This window comes from Cinclus cinclus, chromosome 5 (assembly GCF_963662255.1).
Source record: "Cinclus cinclus chromosome 5, bCinCin1.1, whole genome shotgun sequence".
NCBI classification, from domain to species: Eukaryota; Metazoa; Chordata; class Aves; order Passeriformes; family Cinclidae; genus Cinclus; species Cinclus cinclus.
This window is the reverse complement of record NC_085050.1, coordinates 59,339,269-59,360,729: the sequence shown is the minus strand read 5'-3', so window position 1 is coordinate 59,360,729 and position 21,461 is coordinate 59,339,269. Positions and strand designations below refer to the sequence as shown.

The 21,461-nt window shown below is 39.6% G+C and overlaps 1 protein-coding gene across 5 annotated transcripts in view; it reads right to left on the bottom strand.

The window, feature by feature from the left end:
• Positions 1-1,483: 1,483 nt before the first annotated feature.
• The window catches only part of MAPK10 (mitogen-activated protein kinase 10), a 73,118-nt gene continuing 53,140 nt past the window's right edge, over positions 1,484-21,461 (bottom strand). For 3 of the 5 annotated variants that reach the window (XM_062493860.1, XM_062493861.1, XM_062493862.1), the window contains exons 8-12: positions 19,393-19,575; positions 17,003-17,127; positions 7,346-7,409; positions 6,764-6,841; positions 1,484-1,762 (exon numbers count right to left, since the gene is read on the bottom strand). In XM_062493860.1, coding sequence (XP_062349844.1) covers positions 1,620-1,762; positions 6,764-6,841; positions 7,346-7,409; positions 17,003-17,127; positions 19,393-19,575 — 593 coding nt within the window. In that variant the 3' untranslated portion in view covers positions 1,484-1,619. The remainder of the gene's footprint in view (positions 1,763-6,763; positions 6,842-7,345; positions 7,410-17,002; positions 17,128-19,392; positions 19,576-21,461) is intronic. The other 2 variants (XM_062493863.1, XM_062493865.1) reach the window with 2 other exon arrangements.

The following is a 21,461-nucleotide window of genomic DNA, read 5'->3' as shown; positions in this document are numbered from 1 at the left end:
GGAATTTTGTCATTCTCTACTAAAACCACTTGCTGTTACTTATCACGGGAAATCCTCTGCTTTATTACCTGGCAAATTCAGTTTGATATTCAGTCACTGTTGGGTTCTTCCGAACTTGTCCAAGCTGCCCAAGACTCCTGGCTGCGACCCTTCCAGCCCAGCACATGAGCTGATTGACCTTTGATTAACCTTAGCTGTCAGAATATAGGAAAATGAGACCCATGCACTCTGTGGTTCTTTTCCATGTAACACAGGTGCTAAAACTTCCTGGGGAGTCCAATGATCTGTCACGAGGAAATGAACAGCCAAAAGCACCCAGCAAATGTCTGTTCTCTGAGTAGCAGAAGTGCCTGCAAGGGAATGGTGAAAAGGGAAAACAACCTCTAAGCTGCAAACACACACTAAGAGGGAGTGGGCTGCAAATATCCTTTCTCTAGCTAACCTAATAAAGATCTAGACATAAAAAAACCAAGTTGGTGCATGTCCTTTTGATCATAGTCTGCTCAATCCTCAATCCTGTCATACCCTCTAATTTACAAACATACATGTACTTCAAAATAGCGAGCCTATCTATGACCTAAGATGATAAGTCACTTAATATTGACAGAAAAAGTTGCTTACTGATACCTTTCTGGGCTTAGACATGCATGAAACCCCTTCATTTTTGTTCCCTGTAGCTTGCAAAGATACATGTGCTTCCTTCTAACCCAGTCTTATCTTGGCATATCTGCTCTAAAAATCAGAACAACAAGTCTTAACATTCACAAACTAGCATTTTTTTCTATGAAGCTTTGTGGCTTCTTCTTTCAATAAAACTGGTAATTATTCCAAAATATATATACAACTCTCAGCAGAAATTTGGTGCTACATCTTCAAGTGTCTGAGGGAGCCACAGTTCTTTGTGGTTATTTACACTTCCACAAGTCCTCATCCAGTATATGCAACCTCATCAACGAGCAAACAGATAGAATATGTACTGTAAGATCCCATATGTAGTTAAGCAGTTCGCCTGGAATGGGCTATTTATAGTTGTGGAATGCACACTAAGTGCCTGTGCAGATGTGCAGGCACACAGCTGCATGCACTGCCAGGATTCTGTTGGCACGTGTCTGTGTGTGTGTGTGTGTGTATGTGCTGTTTGTGTGTGAGGAAAAATGCATGGAGAACCCTGCCTGCCTCACTGGGCAGATGGCAGAACAGAGAGTGAAGGCAGACACACACTCGTAGGGTGGAGCGTGGATACTGCACACCTTGTCATGCCAGTGTGAAAAAGACAGTTGCAGGTTGCTGGTTTTGCAGCCATTCGTTTAACATCTTGTGGGGAGGGGGGGTAAAAAAAGGATTTTTTCAGTTCCTTTTTTCCTTTCCCCCCCCAGTAAGCATCACTGGAAGAAGACCAAAGCAGAGCAACTATAAGTTAAATACACACTTGAGCTTAGCTGCATTACATAACTCTGTAGGAGAAGCAGGCTGAAAAGATTTTTTTTGTTTGTTTGTTTGTTTTGCTTAAATCTTTGTATTTTATTTCTCTTTCTTTTCATCTCTTAGCTCCCATATTTTTTTCCTCCTAGGTTCCATCATCCTCTGAAGAACGCTGGGTTTCGCAGGCAGGCGGCTAGTCACCTGCAACAACCGAGGGGTCCCGCAGAAGCTTCCAGGCTGCTGTCCGTGTCAGACGCCAGGGTTTGATCCGTGGACATGGATGAGATGTCGTTGACAGATGAGGATGGAGGGAGGCTCTCACTGCTGTTCACTGCTGCACCTGTGCTACGGAAACGAGCACCAACGTGATTAAACCCGAAACCCCAGAAGGTGTCACGTGTTAAAAAGCAAAGGGGGCTTAGCTGGTGGTACACAGACTATTTTATACAGTGGCAAACCTCAGCAGAGAATGGGACATACAAACTTTAGACATTGGATAATATTAAATATCTTACCAGGAAATTCTGTCCCTCACCAGTCTGCTTTGGAAAGTTTACAGCTCATATGGTGTTTGACACCCTGCTTCATTCTAGCCTGCTTGGAGTTCCGAAACACCCAACAGACAGAGGCATGCCAGGATCATGCAATGTGTGATCAAAACAAAACCAGACCCCACCTATTCCTCCATATTCTTCTCATAAAACTCCAGTTTTCTTAGTGGCAGTTTAATAGAGTGGGTGGGATTAAATCACCCAGTGGAAATGCAGAAGTGGTTGCTTTCTCTTTGCTAAGGATTAGGTGACTAAACCCAGGATTTCAGCTGTGACTGTATTTTTGTACATCCAAGTTTACCTCGCCTCTCTAAAATGAGGATGGTACCAAATATTACACAAAAATAACTTTGACTTTATGAAATGAAGAATTAACCTTCCTGAGTTTATCATTAATGCAACTGAACATTCATCACAACCCTGAATAATATCAGAAGTTATCTGTCTGATAAATTCAGACAACTGAATGACAAATACAAAGCCATGTAAAGAATGTATTTATTTTACACCTATGACTGCTCAGCTGTTACTGCTTATTAACCTCAGCTCAAACTAAAGTTCTCAGAGTAGCAAAAATCTGTTTGGTTTTTCTTTTTCCACTGACCTTCAGGTGACTTTTTCTTTTTTTTGTGCTCTCTATACCAAAATCATCACTGTCTTCAGTTTGAGAGGGATACATTAATTCCATTAAATATTCATGACAATAAAATGTGTAATTTTGTATGATCTTGCATAACTGGAAACTACAGCTATGCAGGTGACACAGGTCTTTGTTCTGCAGATAGACGTCATTTCATACTTATGTCTGAAAAGTGTGCTCAGCCAACTTTTACAGACTTTCATTTTCATCAAAAGGCTAGAAACTAACATCTATTATCTAGTAAAACTACACAACTCATATATTCCTAATACAGAGATTAAAAGTTATCTCTGCAACCTAGGCAAAACATATGCTGCTGTGGGCAAAAGGAAAATATTTTTGTCACTTTCCGTTTGCAATGAAAACATTACTTTGAGAAGACAAGCCACCTTACCACGTATCCAATCACTATTCTATATTCCTCAGCTTTTTCTTCCCTTTATACACATCCACTGTAAATATGCACAAAACAGAGACAGATGTGCTCACATTTAGAGCTCCAGATGGACACTGCTTTCTGCTGTTCTAGTAGTATATTATGGCATCAGAACCAACCTTAAATTAATTTACTTTCCTGATACATTTGGAAAATAAAATAATTAAGTTTTTAAGTGCTACAAAAAGACAGAGCAATCTTAATGAAGTCTGACTGGTGACTGCAGACTGCAATCCTCTGCCAGAAAACGTGTTTTTCGAAGGGTTATTCACATGGACCTTATCATCCAGTACAATACTGTTACTTCATGTTTACATATTATCTAGTCATGTGGCATTTTGTGAAAATACTAATCAGTCAAGACAAGTTCATTTATGTGTTGTCAAAATATGACTGAATTAATTTATATTAATGACTAAACAATATCTTACCTTTCTAAATGGTTACCATGCTGGGCAGAAGCCTGCCATTAAGTCATGGAAACCATCCCAAGAATTAAATAGAAAGAATTCCAGTAGATTCAATCAAGTTTTGATCAAACTATTGCTGTGCAGTTTTCTTTGATGAATGTGCACTCAGCTAGGCAAAGTAACTGAAGAAATAGCTGCAGAAACTCTATGGGTAAAGGTTTTGTTACATTCTGTCCGATTCAGCACCACTGAAATTCAATAAACCCTGCTATGCTCTTCTCAGCAAGTATCAGTGCAGCCCACAAGTTTCTGGAAATTGCATTTTTATGGCTATTCCCAGCTTTCAGCACAATTCCACATGACACAACACACAGATGTCATAGTTGCTGCTGCAGCCCCAAAGCACCCAGACTCAGAGAGTATCCACAAAAACAAATTAAACCACCCTAAACCCCAAAGACAGGGGGTAAAGAGCTCAGGCAGCACAAACCAGCACCTGGGCAGTAACACTCAGAAGCCCAAACAAAACTGTCCCAGTCAGTAAGGAATGCTCCATTTGCTGTGCTCAGCACCTGCCTGGTGCTACAGCAGCTTGCTGCTGGAGGGATGTGTGCCAGGTGAGACAGTGCAGATATGACAGAGGTGCACTCAAAAGAGATTTTTCTCTTTTGAGCCCCATTTATGAAGTTTTTGTTTGGCAGGATCTTCTCACTGGCTGCGGGATTGAGGAAAAGTGCTAAAGGTTAGAGCAGGTGAGGAACAGCTCCTGAGATCTGTTCCTGGCTTTGCTATTGCCTTTACAGCTTCTCCTTTAAAGCATACATCAGCTTGTTTGCTTATGTAAAGAAGAGATTCTTTCCTCAGAGGGCTCCTGGGTAGAGCTATTAAATAGCACCAATGGACATACCTGTGAAACTTCAGCTGTAAGGTGGTACAGATCTGGGGGTAAAAAAACTGAAAGGAGAACTACAGCTTTTGCAGTTTTCAAAAAAGCCCAGAATCTGTTTTGGGGATCTGCTCAGCTTCTCATAAATTATGTAAATAGCAACTCTTGGTATTGAGTGTCACAGTGCTTGGCAAGTCCACCAGCTGCTTAATTTAGAGTCTGCACATGACAGAAGAGGGCTGGTAAAGGTAGTTCCAGTAGTTCCTGGGTGATGGCAAATCAGACAGCAAGTAAAAGCCAGGAAAGGAAGAATAAAAGCTCCATTTTCACCTAGAAAGGGGAGGCTAAAAATAAGCTGCACTAAGATCTGTGCTATTTACTATATTCCATACTCAGAAAGGACAAGACAGTTGAAAATGTTATGTATGAAACTACAGCTGGGTAGTGAAGGCTATGGGAGAGTGTGAGAGGAAGTTAGCATGGACAGAATTTAAGTTTAAATAATCTACAGCTTTGTATTAAACTTTTTTTTTTTATGCTGCTGTTTGATAATAACAGAAACACTTTTTTTGCAACGGCAGAAGTAGCCTCTGCTGGGAACAATTTTTGACACTGCTGATTTTGTTCATTGAACATAAGCATAAAGGGCAAGTACTTGAGTTTCCAAGCTGATACGTTGTACTAACCAGTTCTTCACATCAAAAGAGATTGACACCCTGATACACAGGCACTCTAAGTGGCCCCATCAATGAGCAATTATAATCCCTGGTGCTGTCAGCTTCAGCAGCCTCCCCTAAAACTGTGATCAAGTAATCATGGAAACTAATCTCCAGCTTGCTTGCTCTGATTATTGATAGAGCACTAAATCTCAGCTTTCTGAATTCTTGCCAAGAACACCAGCCAATGAGTAGAGTCTCTGTCATTTTCCTTATGCTCAGAACTGGTGTTTTACCTCTTTCTTCCATTGTTTCATTCTGCTGAAAATTTAAGTCAGGCACACAAAGTGGAGAAAACCAGGAAATCTACCGTTTCATGAAACAGCCTAGTCTGAGAGCAGTTTTTAAATATTTTCTGAACTTGTTGGTGCCTAAAATTGAAAAACAGTCAAAGGGAGAGAGCAGAAGAAATAGTAGGTAAAAAATGAGATATTCGTATGTTTGAAAATGTTTTACATAAACAATAAAAGCCTTCCACATGGCAAAAACAGATTATGAAATAGATAAAGAAATCTCCGTGTAGCTAATTCCTGAAACAAGCAACTACAGTGTTTCTTAAATCAACCTACAACCACAATTCTGTGAGGGAGAAAAATTTCAGAATGAAGATTCATGAGATAATTTTAGGGCCCCAGATTTCTTTTCAGTGGTGGCACCGTAGTTCGGTAAATTAAATCTGCAAGTTCAGTTCTTTGTTTGCTACTTGGCAAGAACACAGCGGATTGTTTCCAATATATTACTTCATCCCTGTCAAAATCCAGGTGCAGGGCTTGTGCTCCAACATCACCACGCAACACTTTATTAACTCCCTCCATTATCGCCATGTTTCCCCTTGTCCTGTCAGTTACCAGCGATGCATTCTTGTTCTAACATTACCTTGGCTCAGCAGCAAGTGAAAAATGAGGGAGAAAAAAAAACCAACCAAACAAACAAACAAAAAAACCAGCAGAGGACACTGAGTTAAATGACTGTACTTTGAGGAAAGGCAGTTTTACTTGTAAATACTGCTGGAATGCTGTGCTCAAAAATCTGGGCATTTCAAATTTGCCAGTGAAACTGTACCTTCACAAATATGTATTTCTGTGTACTATACAGTTTGCATTTCTGTGAAAAGACTGCTGATGGGAATTTTACTCAGAAAACATTTAGTTGTGATTTCTTGTGATATTTTGTGACAGGACTTTAAGGGCCAGTGGCTGAAGACAACTTTCCCTTTTCACTGAAGTGTCAACAAACCTTGTCAGCCAGCTGCTCTAATGTGACTGGACTTCTGAGAGGATAGACTACCAGATTAGTACCAGACACCTACATGGGGCAGGTGTGCAGTGTTGTGTGTCCAGCAGATTAACGTGTGCTAACATCACCAGTTTTGGTTGTTTCAACCAGCAAAGTTTCGGTACACTTATCCACCCATAAGCAGTATGAAAATAACTAGTGTGAGAGAAACCTCCACACTCACAGGAATACAGTCTGTAACCACAGACAACACCAGCATAACTATCTCTCAAATAGCAGGAAGACCGTTTTTAAAGTATTATATTAACATGACACAACTAATAAAGGTCAACCCATTAGAAGCACTGGATCTCACAGAAACTTCATTGACCTACATAACTGCAAGTGTAGCCTAAGCACTTGAGCAAAGTCCATCCTCTCTTTGCCAGTACAGAACACGTCAGAGCTATTCAATGGGGCTGAGTACCTGAAGGAGAAGGCTGTCCTTTTACTACGCCATTTTTAGTCTTTTCTTCAGAATTCATTACTTCTTTGTAGATGAGTTCTGGAAGAGAGAATTGTGACAGCTACTGACAGAGGCCAGTGCCTGTGACCAGGAACACAACAGCTACCACACCCTGCTATAGCCCTGAGCTCCCTAAGTCTGCCCTGCCTTGGATTCCCAAGTCTGACAGCTCTACTCACCTAAGACCTCTCTCTTCCATTCCCCTCCCCTCCTCTCATTTCCATTGGGAGCTGAATTGAGATAAATGGGATTCAGCCAGAGCAGGAGAATTGTTTAATGCTGCACTATCTAGAAGAGAAGCAGCACAACAATACAGCACCTTTTACTTTGGCTAGAATTCTGATGCATTTCTCTGCTGAACAGTATTCTGTTCTCCAGATGATATCCTCAGATTTCATTGAAGAACTGGCATCCACACCTCCTGTGTTAACATAAACCTATGTAGATAATGATAGCTCTCATAACATTTTTCATGTTTTTGCTATGTTTTTGCTATTTGTCCACTAAAATACCCCTTCCCATGTTATTATGAACTGCAATTACCTTTCCATTCCTCGATTGTATGTTCCCTTTCATCCAGCTGTTTATCATATATCTGAGGAGGAGGCTGCAGGAAAGAAACACAGCTGTTTAGTCAATTGTCTGTTATACTGCAAATAATTAGGAATAATTACTTAATTAAAGATAATCTCTCCTCTCCCTCTTTGCAATCCATCCTGTACATGCAAAAACATCTGAAGCACATTTGAATATTAAGGAGATTAACACTTCTGGAAGCAAACTCTTTTTGAAGAAGAAATCAACATACTTCTCTGTTTTCCTTTCTCAAAAAGGAGGCATAGCTGCAGTGAAATAAAACCCAGATCAACAATGTCATTGTGCTTGTACTGAGCCCAGAAGCTCCACACCCAAATTGTTTGTATCAGCAGAGAGGTACTGTCAGAATACCAAACAAACACCAGTCTTGATTAATTAGTAGTAACATTAACAAATTAATTTTTAAGTTGCTCTTTGGATTTGCTACTTTACAGACTTCCCAAAATAACCCTAATTTTTAACTAAGTCTCTCTGCCACAGTTTCTAATCCACATTCCAAATTATCAAAATTTCCAGTATACATATTTTTAAGTAACTTTACTTCGGACAGAAATATTTCTTTTTTTTTTTCCTTTTTTTTTTTTCTTTTTTAATGTTGTGTTTCTTTTAGTTGATGGGAATGTCAGAGAACCAGCAGATCCTGGAATGTGCTGAGAGAAAGGCACCTGGAGTTTCAGGGAGTCTGAACACCTGATTTCATTAGGGAACTAAGCCATGTGTTCATTACCATTCCTCATCCTGGCTGCTAAATACAGCAGCCAAGGAAGGCAGAAGATTCTCCCCTCCTTCCTTCTACCAAGAAGCTCCAGCATCTGAGGTAAGAGTACCTAATGAAGATGGAAACAAGATCCACAACACTCTTCTTGCTCATGCGTATTTCCTCTGACTTCCATTTTGGGCACTTGCTATTGTGTCCCCTTCAAAGCATCCTCCTATTAAATGCATATTTACCAAGTTGTTTTCTTGAATCACTAAGAATTTAGTAGTTTTCTCTTGGGACTCTAACTCCATCAGTTCATTAAGCCATTTGCATGCTACAAATACAACTGAAAAAGTAATAGCTCAGTGACATGATATGGACCAGGAAAATTACATGATAGCTGAACTGGACAAGTCCACTGCAAACAAGGGAAGTTTCCCCAGAGTGACATTTGTATCATGGCTGAAGATAAGGGAATTAGGTGAAGTAATGGGTTTCCAAGTCCAATAGCTGAGAAGCTGCTGAGGAAACACATGTCATGAATTAAAGTGCCAGACCTCAGCACAGTTTCCCAAGCAAGGTAAGACACAACTCTGTATGAGTCTGAGTCCCAGACCAGTACAGCTGCTCTCTTATTCAGCACAACAACCCTTCTCATTCCTTTCCAGTGAGCCACCAAGACCATCACAGCCTCTGGGGATTCTGTGCTCCTGCTGACTCTGTTGTTAGAGAGCTGGATGCTACGACAGTACAGGCAATCCTCACCACTGACCTGTGGGGTGTGATAAGTGAGCTCCACTCCTCCAGCTGAGCCTGCTGGGCTCCTGCTCAGCCCCTCAGCCAGCTGTGGAGCATGCATTTCCTACTGGGAAAAGCAGAGAAAGCCGGCCAAGCCAAGAAAATTGAGGGGCTAGGAATTTCCAGGAGCAGCAGGGGAGGAGTTTGGCTGAACTGCAGTTGAATCATAGTGAGAGAACCACCTCTCCTCTGCCAGGTACAAACAGAACAGACAAACCAAACTGGACAACAATATCCTGAAAACAGCTTTCTAAAAGCTTTGGGGAGAAGCCTACAAAAAGCATAGGTGGGGGTAAAATTACTTTTACCAAGTATTAACACTCTTTTTACACATTCCATGGAAAAACTTGTATTTCTCCCCCAGATGGAAGTAAAAGGACAGATTCCTTCACTAACATTCCCAAACACACATTGTAGAATCAAAAGGAACAAGTGATCAGATGCACATACCTGTTCTCAATTCACACAACCACAGAATCTTTGGAGTATTCCTCTTCTAATTTACTAAACTGGGGTAATTGGCTAACAAGAAACAAGAAAATCAGCAGTAATCATTGCATAGATTAATACACTCTGGAAACAAAGGCATTTCCAAAGTGAGAGCCCAGAATAATCTCAGTCATTGTCGAGCTCCTATTTTTCTATGGAGTGAAACAAGGGAGAGCATCCAAACTGTCCTTCACACACTGCAGGATGCCAGAAGCTGCACCTGCACAGCATTCTACTGCTCTGCCAGTGCTTACATTGCAGACTTTTTACTTGTGAGTTAGCAGAACCCACAGCTATGAAACATGGCTCTGGGCAGGCATGAGGGAGCCAAGGATAACAATTATTCAGCAGGACAGTAGCATGAACAAATCCATGCTTTTCACAGAGGCAGAGTCTGTAACCTCTGTTAAGCCTGTGCAGAGCATAGCAGAATGGAGCTCTGCTGAGAGGCCAGGCTAGCACTTCACACTGGGAGAAGTGAAGCTTTCCCATCAAAATTCCCTGAGTCCTCACCTTTTCATTGATTCAAGGCACAGAGGTGAACTGAGAATACCAAAACTATTTTGAGAATTTATTTTCCCACAATTATCATTAATTCTTATGAAAACCACAAAGCTTAATACACCATTGTTATCAATAGATTGCAATCCCCTCTAGGCTGACCAACCCTTTTCTGCTAACTTGTTTGTTTTGTGGCTTTTTAGAAAAACAATTTCTAAAATTAAAGGGAGGATGGGAGGTTTTTAAAGATAATATACAAGTATTGTCAAAGCAACATAACAATCCGAGAAGTCACCATACCCATGTCCTCCTGGGCACCTGATTTTAGCCTTGGTGCAAAGCTTTGCCTAAAATTGACTTTGCTGCCTAAATCAAACACCTTAGGAAATGACTGAGTTCATAACCAATAACTTCCCATGCGGATGCAGCTGCAGTATTATAGGCATTCTTATAAATCCTTCATACTGCACAAGCCAACTGAGAGTTACATAGTTTATTTTGTTTAGGTGTTTTGAAAATTAAAAGACTGGATGTGTGTCCTGGTTTGAAAGATGGGTGTTTGCTAAGGAAAGCAGAAGCTTCCCTTTGGACTGAAAAATGTGATCCTTCCTTCCTACAGATTATTATGATTTTGTAATTAAGGGAGCTCTCAGGCAAAGATATGGGGATAGGAATAACAGTTCTTTACTAGTATAACTAACAAGACAAACAAGAACAACAACAGCTATGAAAATGTGGATGGTTTAGTTGGTAATGTGGTGTTAGGTCACAGGTTGGACATGATGATCTCCAAGGTCTTTTCCAAGCCAGTGGATTCTGTGATTCCGCAAGTCTCGGAAAAAGTATAGAGTTCAAGTAGCATTAAATCAAGGCAGGGTGTGGATCAATCCTATGGGTGGCAGCATCTAGCTTCAGTTTAAGGCAGCCATTTTCTCCCCAAAACAGATTAATTTGCAAGCAGTTGTATTGGCAACAATAACAAAGAGTAGAATATATTTTCAGATGCGGAAACAAAAGAATGAATTACATATTTCATGTAGATACTAAAAAAACCCCCTGTTTTTTCAATGGGTCTTGGCTCTTCCATTTTACAAATTGATTTTCAAAATACTTTTGCATGAAATGTAACATTCATTGGGCATAACAAAAATTACCAAAAAAACCCCAACAGGAAATATCCATATGGGCCTCTTTCTGGGAGAAAAAAAACAACAAAACAACAAGAGAACACAAACCAAACAAACAAATAAGCAAGACTAATCTAAAAACAAACAGAAAAGCAAAATACACAAAGACCTTGGGGTTTTTGTGGTTAGATAAACAGCAGGAAACTGCTGTATTTGTTGAATACAATTCCAATATCCAGAGAGGGGAAGCTTTTCACTAGAGAAAAAAGCAAAACATATGTTGAAACCAATGTATTCCCACTTTCCCAATGCAACACAGATTGGTTTGTATGCCACTGCTAGAAAGCAAAGGGAGGGGGCTGAAGCTCACACTCGAGGGAATCCTGCCATCTCTGTCCCTGCCTCTGCAGAGCCAGTGCCAGCACAGTGGAGACCTTGGAATGAGCTGTTTTTAGAGGGCTTGGCAGAGAGTCTGCATTGTTCCCAGAACTGCAGGGTCTGAGGCAGTAGTTGTGGAGCAGCACAACAAGGCAGCGATGGAATTAGCAAGATAATGTAGATAAAAGAGGGACTGGAGGGTGCAAAAATTAATGGTGTGAGGTTAAACGTTTTGTTAAATAGCTTAGATCCTTATAACAAGTGAATATAAAAATTCCTTGGTGCTTTGCTACAACCTAAATTGTGTTACTGACACCATTCATATATTTATTTTTGCAGTGCAAGCCCAAGTACACCAGTGTGCTCTCACCAGAGGTCTGGCAACTCTTTATCTACAAAGAGCTTGGGATTTCACCCTGTATTGCCAAGGGATTCCACAGTGGGCTAGGGATGATGTCAGCTATAGATATGGAAGAAGAGATGACTCTGGGCCCATTTGTTCCTTGGAGCTTCTGCAGAGACTTCTGGAAAACTCCACACATGATGTGCATCAGTGAATTTGCAGACTGAGCTGTTTCTGACCTTAAAGACGCCATGCAGCAGGAGTTGAGATTACTCAGCTACACACAGATGACTGAACAGCTTGAAGATTCAACAAGCAAGCTGGAAAAAGATAAAGTTTGGTTCCAAAAGGAAAAAGAAGAAAAGAACATCCTCTTTCTTCTCTAACCACTCCTCGTAACTGACACTAACAAAGATTTTTGTAGAAGCTGTGTTCAGCTTCCGTAATCAATCAGCTATGAATGGATAGACGTGGTTGACTAGAGGAAATATCTGTGCTTGTGCACAAAGCAGAGCTGCACATGTCTTTTGTGAGAGAACAGATGCACCCCATCAATCTCTAAGGAGAAAACCAAGCCCTGTAACTGAGTGCTACAAAATGTGGCAGCTCATCGAAGACTTTCTATAGACAACATCTATACAGAGCTGAGCAAGAGAAAAGCAGAAAAGATACACAACCTGACAACCTTGCTTTTGTCATGTAGTGAAGGTGACACCTTCTTTGAAGTGTGCTTGCCAAGGCCACAGAGCTCTCCAAAGTTCTTCTCCATCACAATGGATGCTTAGCACTCACAGGTAAAGTAAGAGGCAAGAGATTTTCTTTTTTTTTTATTCTGATAAACTATGAACCTTAAAATTAATTTTAAAAATTAATATGTAACAGTTGGTGATAGATAGTTGATATGGGGCTAAGGCAATACAGCAGAAATTTCTGTCCTGGACCTCAGACTGAGAACCATAAACCAAGTTGTTTTCATAAGCAACACTGGAAACAGCATCACATTAATATAAGGTAACACACAGATTGGCATGCACAGCATAATGAATGGTAATTCCCAAGTCAGCCCACTGTGGATGGTCCTAGATGCAGAAATACCCCAGTGAAATACAGATCCTATGAAAATAAAACCAGGAATGAAAGCCATGGGAGTTACAGTGACTAAAACCCCACAAAATCTATTGCTGCTGTAAAATACTGCCAACATAGAGGAATGTTTGAAAGGACTATTTTTAACACCTGATCTTTCTGTTTCAGAGAAATCTCTCTTCTAATGGGTGGCTCAAATCAGATAACAAACAAAAATTGCAGTTCAAGAAAACTGGAAACAGGAAAGTTCAAGACAAATTTTGAAACCGGTTAATAGAGAATATCACATAATAATCTACAAAAAAATTTGCTACTAGATTTGTTGCCATGAAATGGAACAAGTTTTCCCAAGTAGAAATCAATATGAGATCACACATGCATTCAAAAGTTTCCAAAATGGAATCCAATATGACATGAACGGTTTATTTGAATATATCAATAACAAAAAGGAAGAATTTAACTGTGCTAAAGCAATGTGTAGAAGTCCATTTTATTCACAATTTGATAATTTCGGAATAAAACCCAGAGACCTGCAAACATTAGTGCAGATATGAAAAATTAAATACCAGATTTGGGATTTACTCACAAGTCATCTCAATGAAGGGTAGGAATGTAGAGCAGCTTCAAGAAAAAAAAGGCATCTGGGTAATTGAAAACAGTCTCAAGCACAGCATTTTCAGACAGGAAAATAGAGAAGCTAATATGTCATCAGGGAGATAGTGAGATTATCTACAATAAATGGGATAGTCTGCATGTACAGGCAAGAAATATTGGAAACCTCTTCTTTCCTAAAAATAGAACAAGAGCAATTTGAGGGAGAAAATCTATTGTGTGTGCCATTTATTCATATAATACTCCAAATGCTGTTATATAGGTAAATATCCTAACATGAAAGTAATAAAGATATTTGTTTAAACGTGGATCTGAGACAGTTTCTGCAAAAAAATAAGTCTTCCAGGAGAGTCTTAAACTAAAGAATAAAACAGAGAAGTGAGGTCTGTAAATTCCTATTCAGATTGTACAATAGATTTCCTGTGTAATATTAGTTAATAATACTTTTGCCCTGTGAACTCTTGTTTCATTAAAATTTCACATTTAAATTAGGTGTGAAGATTGATAACAGATTTCAACACTTGGGAATTCCATGCAACCCAAGCCATACATTAGCTGCATATTCTCCTATTTTCTAAAAAACACATATTTTAGTCATTGTCTGAATACAGAAATTATCTTAACTGTAATGCTATTCAAAATATTTTCAGAACAGTTGTGTATGCTGTGGAGAACCTAACACTGTGACTTTCTTATCAGAGATACTGCACCAAGCTACATGTGCTTAAAAGAACCTGGCAAACTACCTATGTCAGACAGAATTCCCTGTAAATCCAAAATCCACAGGCAAGCTCAAACTGCTGTGCCTGCTTCTAGCTGTGAGTGTGATGCTGTTCCAGAGCTGTTGAGGGCTTTGGCTGTGGTTTGTCTCATGCAGCAGTTCTGTGGGAGAGCCACAGCACTGTTTGAGTAACCTCCTGTGGTTGGTGAATAGCAAGTCCCACATCTAATAACAGCCCGTCCTCCTCTCTGAGTCAGGGAATCACACTTGGCATTTAGGGCCACCCAGAAGAGTTTAATGCTGTGACACATTGCAGGGGAAAGGGTATTGCATTCCTAGCACTTCCCATTTGTGCACAGTGTTTGCTCATTAGAACGAGACATCACAGTTTTATTGCCCCCACACAGTCTCTGAAAGACCGTAAACTTATAACAGACTTATAAAAAGGGACTGTAACTGTCTCACTAGTCTGCTTTTTAACTGGGTAGGGCTGTTTTATCTGTTCCCCTCACATTTATAATGCTGTAAATCTGAGCCAGACACAGAGGGTTGTTACCTCCAGGTTAAACTTTGACACCAAATTCTCTGCTTATTCCCTGAGCTGGCTTCAGTGCGCTGCATTGTCTACTCCAGTGCGTGCTGACGTTTAATGACCTTGCAAAAGCTCACTTCAAAATTCCTGTCACATTAAATGCTTTCAGGTACCTGTCCTCTCCTGCTTCCAAATTAAACGGATGATGTACAACAGATGCCTGGCTGCTTTTGATGAAGCCATTTACTGGGGAGAAGGAGGAATCTAACTTGACAGCAGAAGTTACCTAATTCCCCCCTCCCCAGTACTATACTGGCTGAAAATGTCATCTTGTTTAATACCTCTATATCCTAATTTCTGTTATCCCTACTGTACACAACTATTGATAGTGGGAGGAAATCTGTCTCACGTTGCAATATGGGAGGAGAACTTAAAAAACCCCAAAACATCCCACTACCAAACCTTTAGTAACCAACCTACATGATGAAAGATTTCTGTGTAAAAGTGCTTATCAAGGATTTTCAAGTATTACAAAAAGAAAAAAAAAAAAGGAGTGCAGTGAACATGAGCAGATGCAACACACTGCAGGCTTCTAAATCCCAGTGGAGAAACCAGGAAAAATAGTGGGAAGTTAAGTGCTATGCAAGTGACCAAGCACAATTCTGTCACTAATTTTCCCATTGCTTTTTTGTCAGGTTCCCTGGCTGCACATTTGCAGGGCAGTCTGTGAAAAAGCAGGGTTGTCTCATAGAGCCTCACCATGCTGCAAAACCAACACAAACGAGCCCTATGGCCATTTTTAGGCTTTGAAATGTCATTCAAATACTACTTCATTGTTCAGTTGCACCCTATTATAACTTCTCTGGTTTTGTTCAGTATAGTCAAATTCACAGAGTCAGATTATTAAGTGAATGAGCAAAAGTATCTACCTCTCAAACAGCTAATCTGTTGGATGTTTTTAGATGTCTTCTAAGTCTCACACCTGCTATAAACTTGGGAAGATCTAACTAAAATATATGAGATGAGTCACTTCCCCATTGCCCATGGCATGCTTAATGCATAGCAATAGGAAATATTTACTGAATTTGATCCTAATTCTTCTGCAACTGTAACAGGGCAGATATCTCAGTGGAGTACTTGCTGGAGAGCACTCTTCTGAGCAAGAGCAGAAAACCATCAATATCCCACAAATATTTTTTTTCTAATTTTTCTCCAGAAAACAATTAGAAAATTATTTACAGCTGACCACTGAAGGTGTGTCAGAGTGAACAGATGGATATTTACAGTTTAATAAACTGTTCATTGCGGGGAAAAAAAAAAAAAGACTTCCAATTTAACTTTCCCTCTGAAAATGAGACTGGCAAAATGAAGCCCTATAAAGCACTCCTAAATAACATCCTCTGGAAAAATCACATGCACGGGAAATTTGATGGGGGTTTGAACACATCATTTACTTTTGAAGTTTACTGCACTTTCAGAACACTAAACAGCAGTGATTAAATTTCACAGGGTCTTCATTTCCTATGATGGCTAAATAAGATTTCTAGAACTGTTTCCACACATTTCCCACAGAGTATTACAGACACCTCTCTGAATTTATACCTTTACCCTTTATACCATACCTCTGATACCATGTCACTGAAGTGCTGACAGATTGCACTCATCCCTGTTAACACCAGTCTCACCAAGGCTTACAGAGAGGTGTCTACAGCATGACAGGATTATAAGAAAAAAAACATTTCTGTTTGCACACAGTGTACATGATACTGTACATTGAATCATAGCCCAGGAAAATACCTGAGCTTCATTTTATGGAAGTATTTATGTCCTGCTAAGATTTTTCTGAATTCTGATTTCAGGACTTTTAAAAAAAGTTTTACATTTTCTTTTCAGAATCCCAACCATTTTTTTTCTAAATTCTCCTCCTCTCTACATGTATCCTGGAACACAAATGTAAAAAGTGATGTTTGCTGTCTTCTACAGGGAAAGGTTTGTAAAGAAAGATTGTATATTTTGCCAGATTGAGTTCTATAGCTAAAAAGGTGAGCTAGTGGAATCAACACCCTTTCTAGAAGAAAGCAGAAAATGGCCTCATATACTTGAAGTTTTTTTGTTCCTTCCATCTATTACCAGTTAATCTAATAAAGAGAGATATCCTGTCCCTGCAGATCTCATTTCACATCAATCCCCCGACCACCAGCATCCCAGCATTGTCTCTTTACAGCATGCTCATTATGGTGCTGCTGTAAAGCAGCAGGAATCCCTGAATCACATCTGTGTTTGGCATTCTGAAGGAAGGAGCGCTGCCTCACTTACCGCCTCCACCTCTGCTGGGTCGTACCAGACATTAATGTATGGATGCTGTAATGCTTCATCTACTGATATCCTCTTGGCTGGATCAATGACCAGCATCTTTGATAAGAGGTCCCTGGCTTGACTGGCTGGAACAAGGAAAACAGAGAAACACAGCGTTAGCACAAAACAACCACTGCCTCCAGGGTGGGTTAGTAGGGGTACGAAAGTAGCAGTGGCATAGCCCCTTCAGAGGTTGGTTGTGTATGTACTTCTGCTCCCTTGCCTCCTCATTGCAAGAGCTCCTCAGTAATCATCAGATTCATTAGAAAGGTGGCAAAACCAGGGCTGACACCATAAGTTCCCAAAATAGCTTTAGTGACATTTTACATGTGTGCAGATTCCACGCAGCGGGCTGAATAATATATCCAAGAAAAATATGCTTGATTAATCTGATTAATCTTAATCTGATTAAATAATCTGATTATTGTTACCAGGATCAGAGCACAAAAGTTCACATAAAGAAGTCTAAAATCATGGCATCACTGAATCAAAGCCTGAAACTTACAGGCACTCTTAGACTGGCTCAGAAAAACATCCACACTTCTCTGGATGTTTTAGAGATTTTCACCTAACCTGCTGTGAGGCGTTAAACACTTTAATGAGGCATAGAGACTAAGCTAATCTTAAGGCATCCCCTTGGAAGCAATAATTTCAAATCTCTAGCCTTGGCACCATAGTGATATGGAAGTGTTTTGGAACTGCTTGAGTCTTGTTTGTCCTACTTAATGAAGTTTAAATCAGTGGGGCACATAATCCTCCACTACATGTACATATATATATATATAAATATACACACACACACACACACACACACACACACACACACACACACATATATATATATGCACGCACATTGAATTTTACATTGCAGCATTGATTTATTTTTACCTCATAATATTTTCCATTGTGCCTATCAGGCAAACGGGGCCACAACAAAGCCAAAAATTCAGCTTTGTATTACCCAAATGGATTTTTCCTAGTTGGAGTTTGTAAAAATATAATACCATCTCAACCCACACAAAAAATTATAACAATATATATTTCCATTATTATTATTAACCATGTAGTGTTCTAAGATCTCGGATGCACACAATTATTTGATGTGTAAGTGAAAAAGACAATGAAAGGAAAGAAGATCCAAAGAAAAATAAGTGCAAAAATGCTATTATACATAATAAAATATTATTATATAGGTATCTCATCATACATGGGTATCTAATTAAACCATTAACATTAGTTTATGGTGAAATATTTAGGCAGGGCATGGGATGATACAATGCTGCACAAGTAGGGGTTTCTGAATGCACTGTTTCCTGCTTCATGGCTATATCTTAAAAACTGGCATTCAGGATGCTCAAATGTACATGCTTTCTGTATCCAAAAGACAACACACTGTTTGACAGTCATTTCTATATTCATTAGCTGCAAATGCAGGAAAATTCCAATATTCAGTTGTGTCGTGGTAGGAGTATAACATTCTGTGTATCCGAAAGCATCTGCTCGACCTTTCCTTTTACTCCCTGAGCCAGGAGAGCAGCTTGGCTATGAAGCAGTTTTTAACTGGAAGAAAATTCTGGGTCGTGTAATGACATGCAAATTGCAAGCAATTGAAAACCATTAGATGCCACTGTGGTGAGCAGGCTCCAAGGACTGGAGTGGTGCAGGGCCAACACACAGCACAGGTCTGCAGGGGCTCCAGGGCTGTGGACTAAACATGCAAATAATCACTTTCCCATTGAAGGTCAATGCCCCGTTCAAGTGAAAAAGGACTGCAATATATGATTAAAATCACGGCAATTTTTTCTCTACAGGGGGATATCTAGCCACACTGTAATTAAGTTAGTTTTCTACTTCACATATCTCAAGTGACCCACAGGATTTTTTCAAAAGAAGAAATCAACCTCAGTGGACATTAAACCTCGGCTGCTTCATTTTGGCTGATGTTGATAATACATTTGTATATTCTAGTAAAGGTAGAGCTATGAGGTAGGCCTTTGGCTGAACTGGTATTTTTCACCTAAAAATACCCAATGGAAGTTCCACTGTTCTTCTGTGTTACAAGTTTCAGAATAAGTAAAGGAATACCTCAAATCCTTGTGGCACAGGATCGTCACATGGAACACCATGGGAATATTCTCAATGCATCAGTGATTTTGTTCCCTTGGCTGCCCAAGCACCAGGATCTCCAAAAGCCATTTCCAAAGCCTGCCTCTCAGCTGAACAAAACCCATGCAGTCACTGGTCTGCAACTAACTGCATTAAATGGAGTGCAACTAGAGGGAAGAAAAGTTGGAAAAGCCTTCATTCCCTGCAGCTGTTGCACATGGACCACATCCCTTTGTCAGACATACCTTTGAGTTTGTTGTGTTCTGAGTCCGCTGGGAAGAGAGAGTCTGGAAAAAGTTTGGGGAAAGTGAGGCCAGCATACTTGGGTCTGTTCTCAACATAATTCCGTACTGTCGGCTGCAGCTTCTTCATGAATTCCGGACAGGGTGTTCCCAGCTGCTCAATAACTTTATTCCACTGATCAATATCTGAACACCAGTAGTTAAGGGAAACAAAATACAAACCCCCCATGTAACCTCCTGACATTTCTGCTTGTGTTCTCTGAGAATCCTCAGATCCTTCATAACATCTTTATAGTCGCTATCTTTCCTTCTCTTCTCACTATTCTTCCAGGTCCTACAGCCTGCAAAGGGAAAAACTCTCTCACACAACTTCAGGACATTGCGCAGTTCTAAAACCATGACCACCACAGAACAACACACAGATTCTTCTCTTTGGGTCAACACTTGTTACCATTTTTTTTTTAACTTGAAATCCAGTGATTTGCACTTCTTTTTTTTTTACATGCAGGTAATTGTCACTACATCAGCTTGGAAGAACAACACGTGCACCTGCCTCTCTATTCAGTCTGTGGAGAGGGAGACCCAGACGGCTTAAAGAAGTTCTGCACAGGACAGAAATCTTCTTCTACTCATCTGCTTTGCACTTTACTCTCTCTCCAATACCTCAGTTGATGCTAATTTTTTCCAATACCAGCCAACCCCTCAAAAACAATTTGTTTGATTTTACAAGAATGCACTGGGACTCATTTTCTATAGTAAAATGATGCAAAGGTGTAGACAGATGTTTCTCAGTTAAACAGAAAAAGTGACAGCCACATTGCTAAACTGATAATGACTGATGAGAAACAGGTTTTAATGCTTAAAAAGAAAGTGTATTGCAGGCATTTTTTACTGAGCTTTTTATTTATCAAGGTGTTGATATTTTAGTTTTTTTGTGCTAACATTTAGGCACCTGAAAGGTGTTATGTAGCACTTTCAGCCATGTTCAGAATAAGTCTTACTGTTTCACCAAAAAAGCAAATTATCAGTAGCATCTCTACATCACACTAATTCACAGAACTAAGAACCTGATGACAACATGGGGGAAAAAAAAAAAAGAGGACTATATGCAGCCATGGGTACATTGATACTAAGAAATATGATGGAGTTTTGTTAAGAACACACTGGAAAGAAAAGGCTTTCAAAAGACAAACATTCAAAGCAGTTCAGCATAGAGATTTCTTTTTAAAAAAATATTCTTTTAAGTTATTACTGTCATAAGTGTCATAAGTGTGGATGAGTTTTCCAAATATTAAGACAGATAACAGAAAAAAAAAAGTCAAGCACAAAACAGTTCTTAGTTGCAGCAGCAATTTCAGATATATTAAAAAAGTATTTTATTTTAGAGAAATGGAAACAGTCTTTTCACATACCTTGGAAAGTAAAAACAGACTAAATTTGGATTTACCTGAATTAGCTTATTTGAACAAGAAAAAGCAAATAATTCATTAAAAATTTGTAGGTTTACTAATAAAAAGTGTTTCAAGGAATGAAAATAATTTAAACATATGCTTTAAGAATTCCAAAACAGTGTTTTGAATGGTTTTCTTTTTAGCTGAAAAAGGTTGCTAGAAATAGCAGCGGTCTGGAAAGATTTTTCTGAATACCTCTTATTTTTTAAACTGAAGCGAAGATTTATGTAGAAAAGCCCCTCCTACACACCCCCTGCAGGTTGTAAGTAGCTTATCTTGTTGTCCATGAAAAATATATTTTTTTCAACAGAAAACTGAACAATTGCAACAACAGCAAATTTACCTAAGACTACAGCTGCTCAAAGAGTACCCTCAATATTTCATAGAAAATAAAGCGGTTTGACATTTTAAACTTGTGGTCAAGTCAAGACACCTCAGTGATTGCTGGCTGGACTGCTTCAGAAGCAATTCTCTCTCAGGAACTTGAGAGTACAGAATGTGTAAATGCTTTGCAGAGAAGAACAGAGAGTGCAGAAATAAAGATGCTGTTAGTTGTGCCAAGAGAAGCTAAATGGCTGAGAGAGACAAGCTTTAAAATCATCACTGGAAGCATTACCTGGG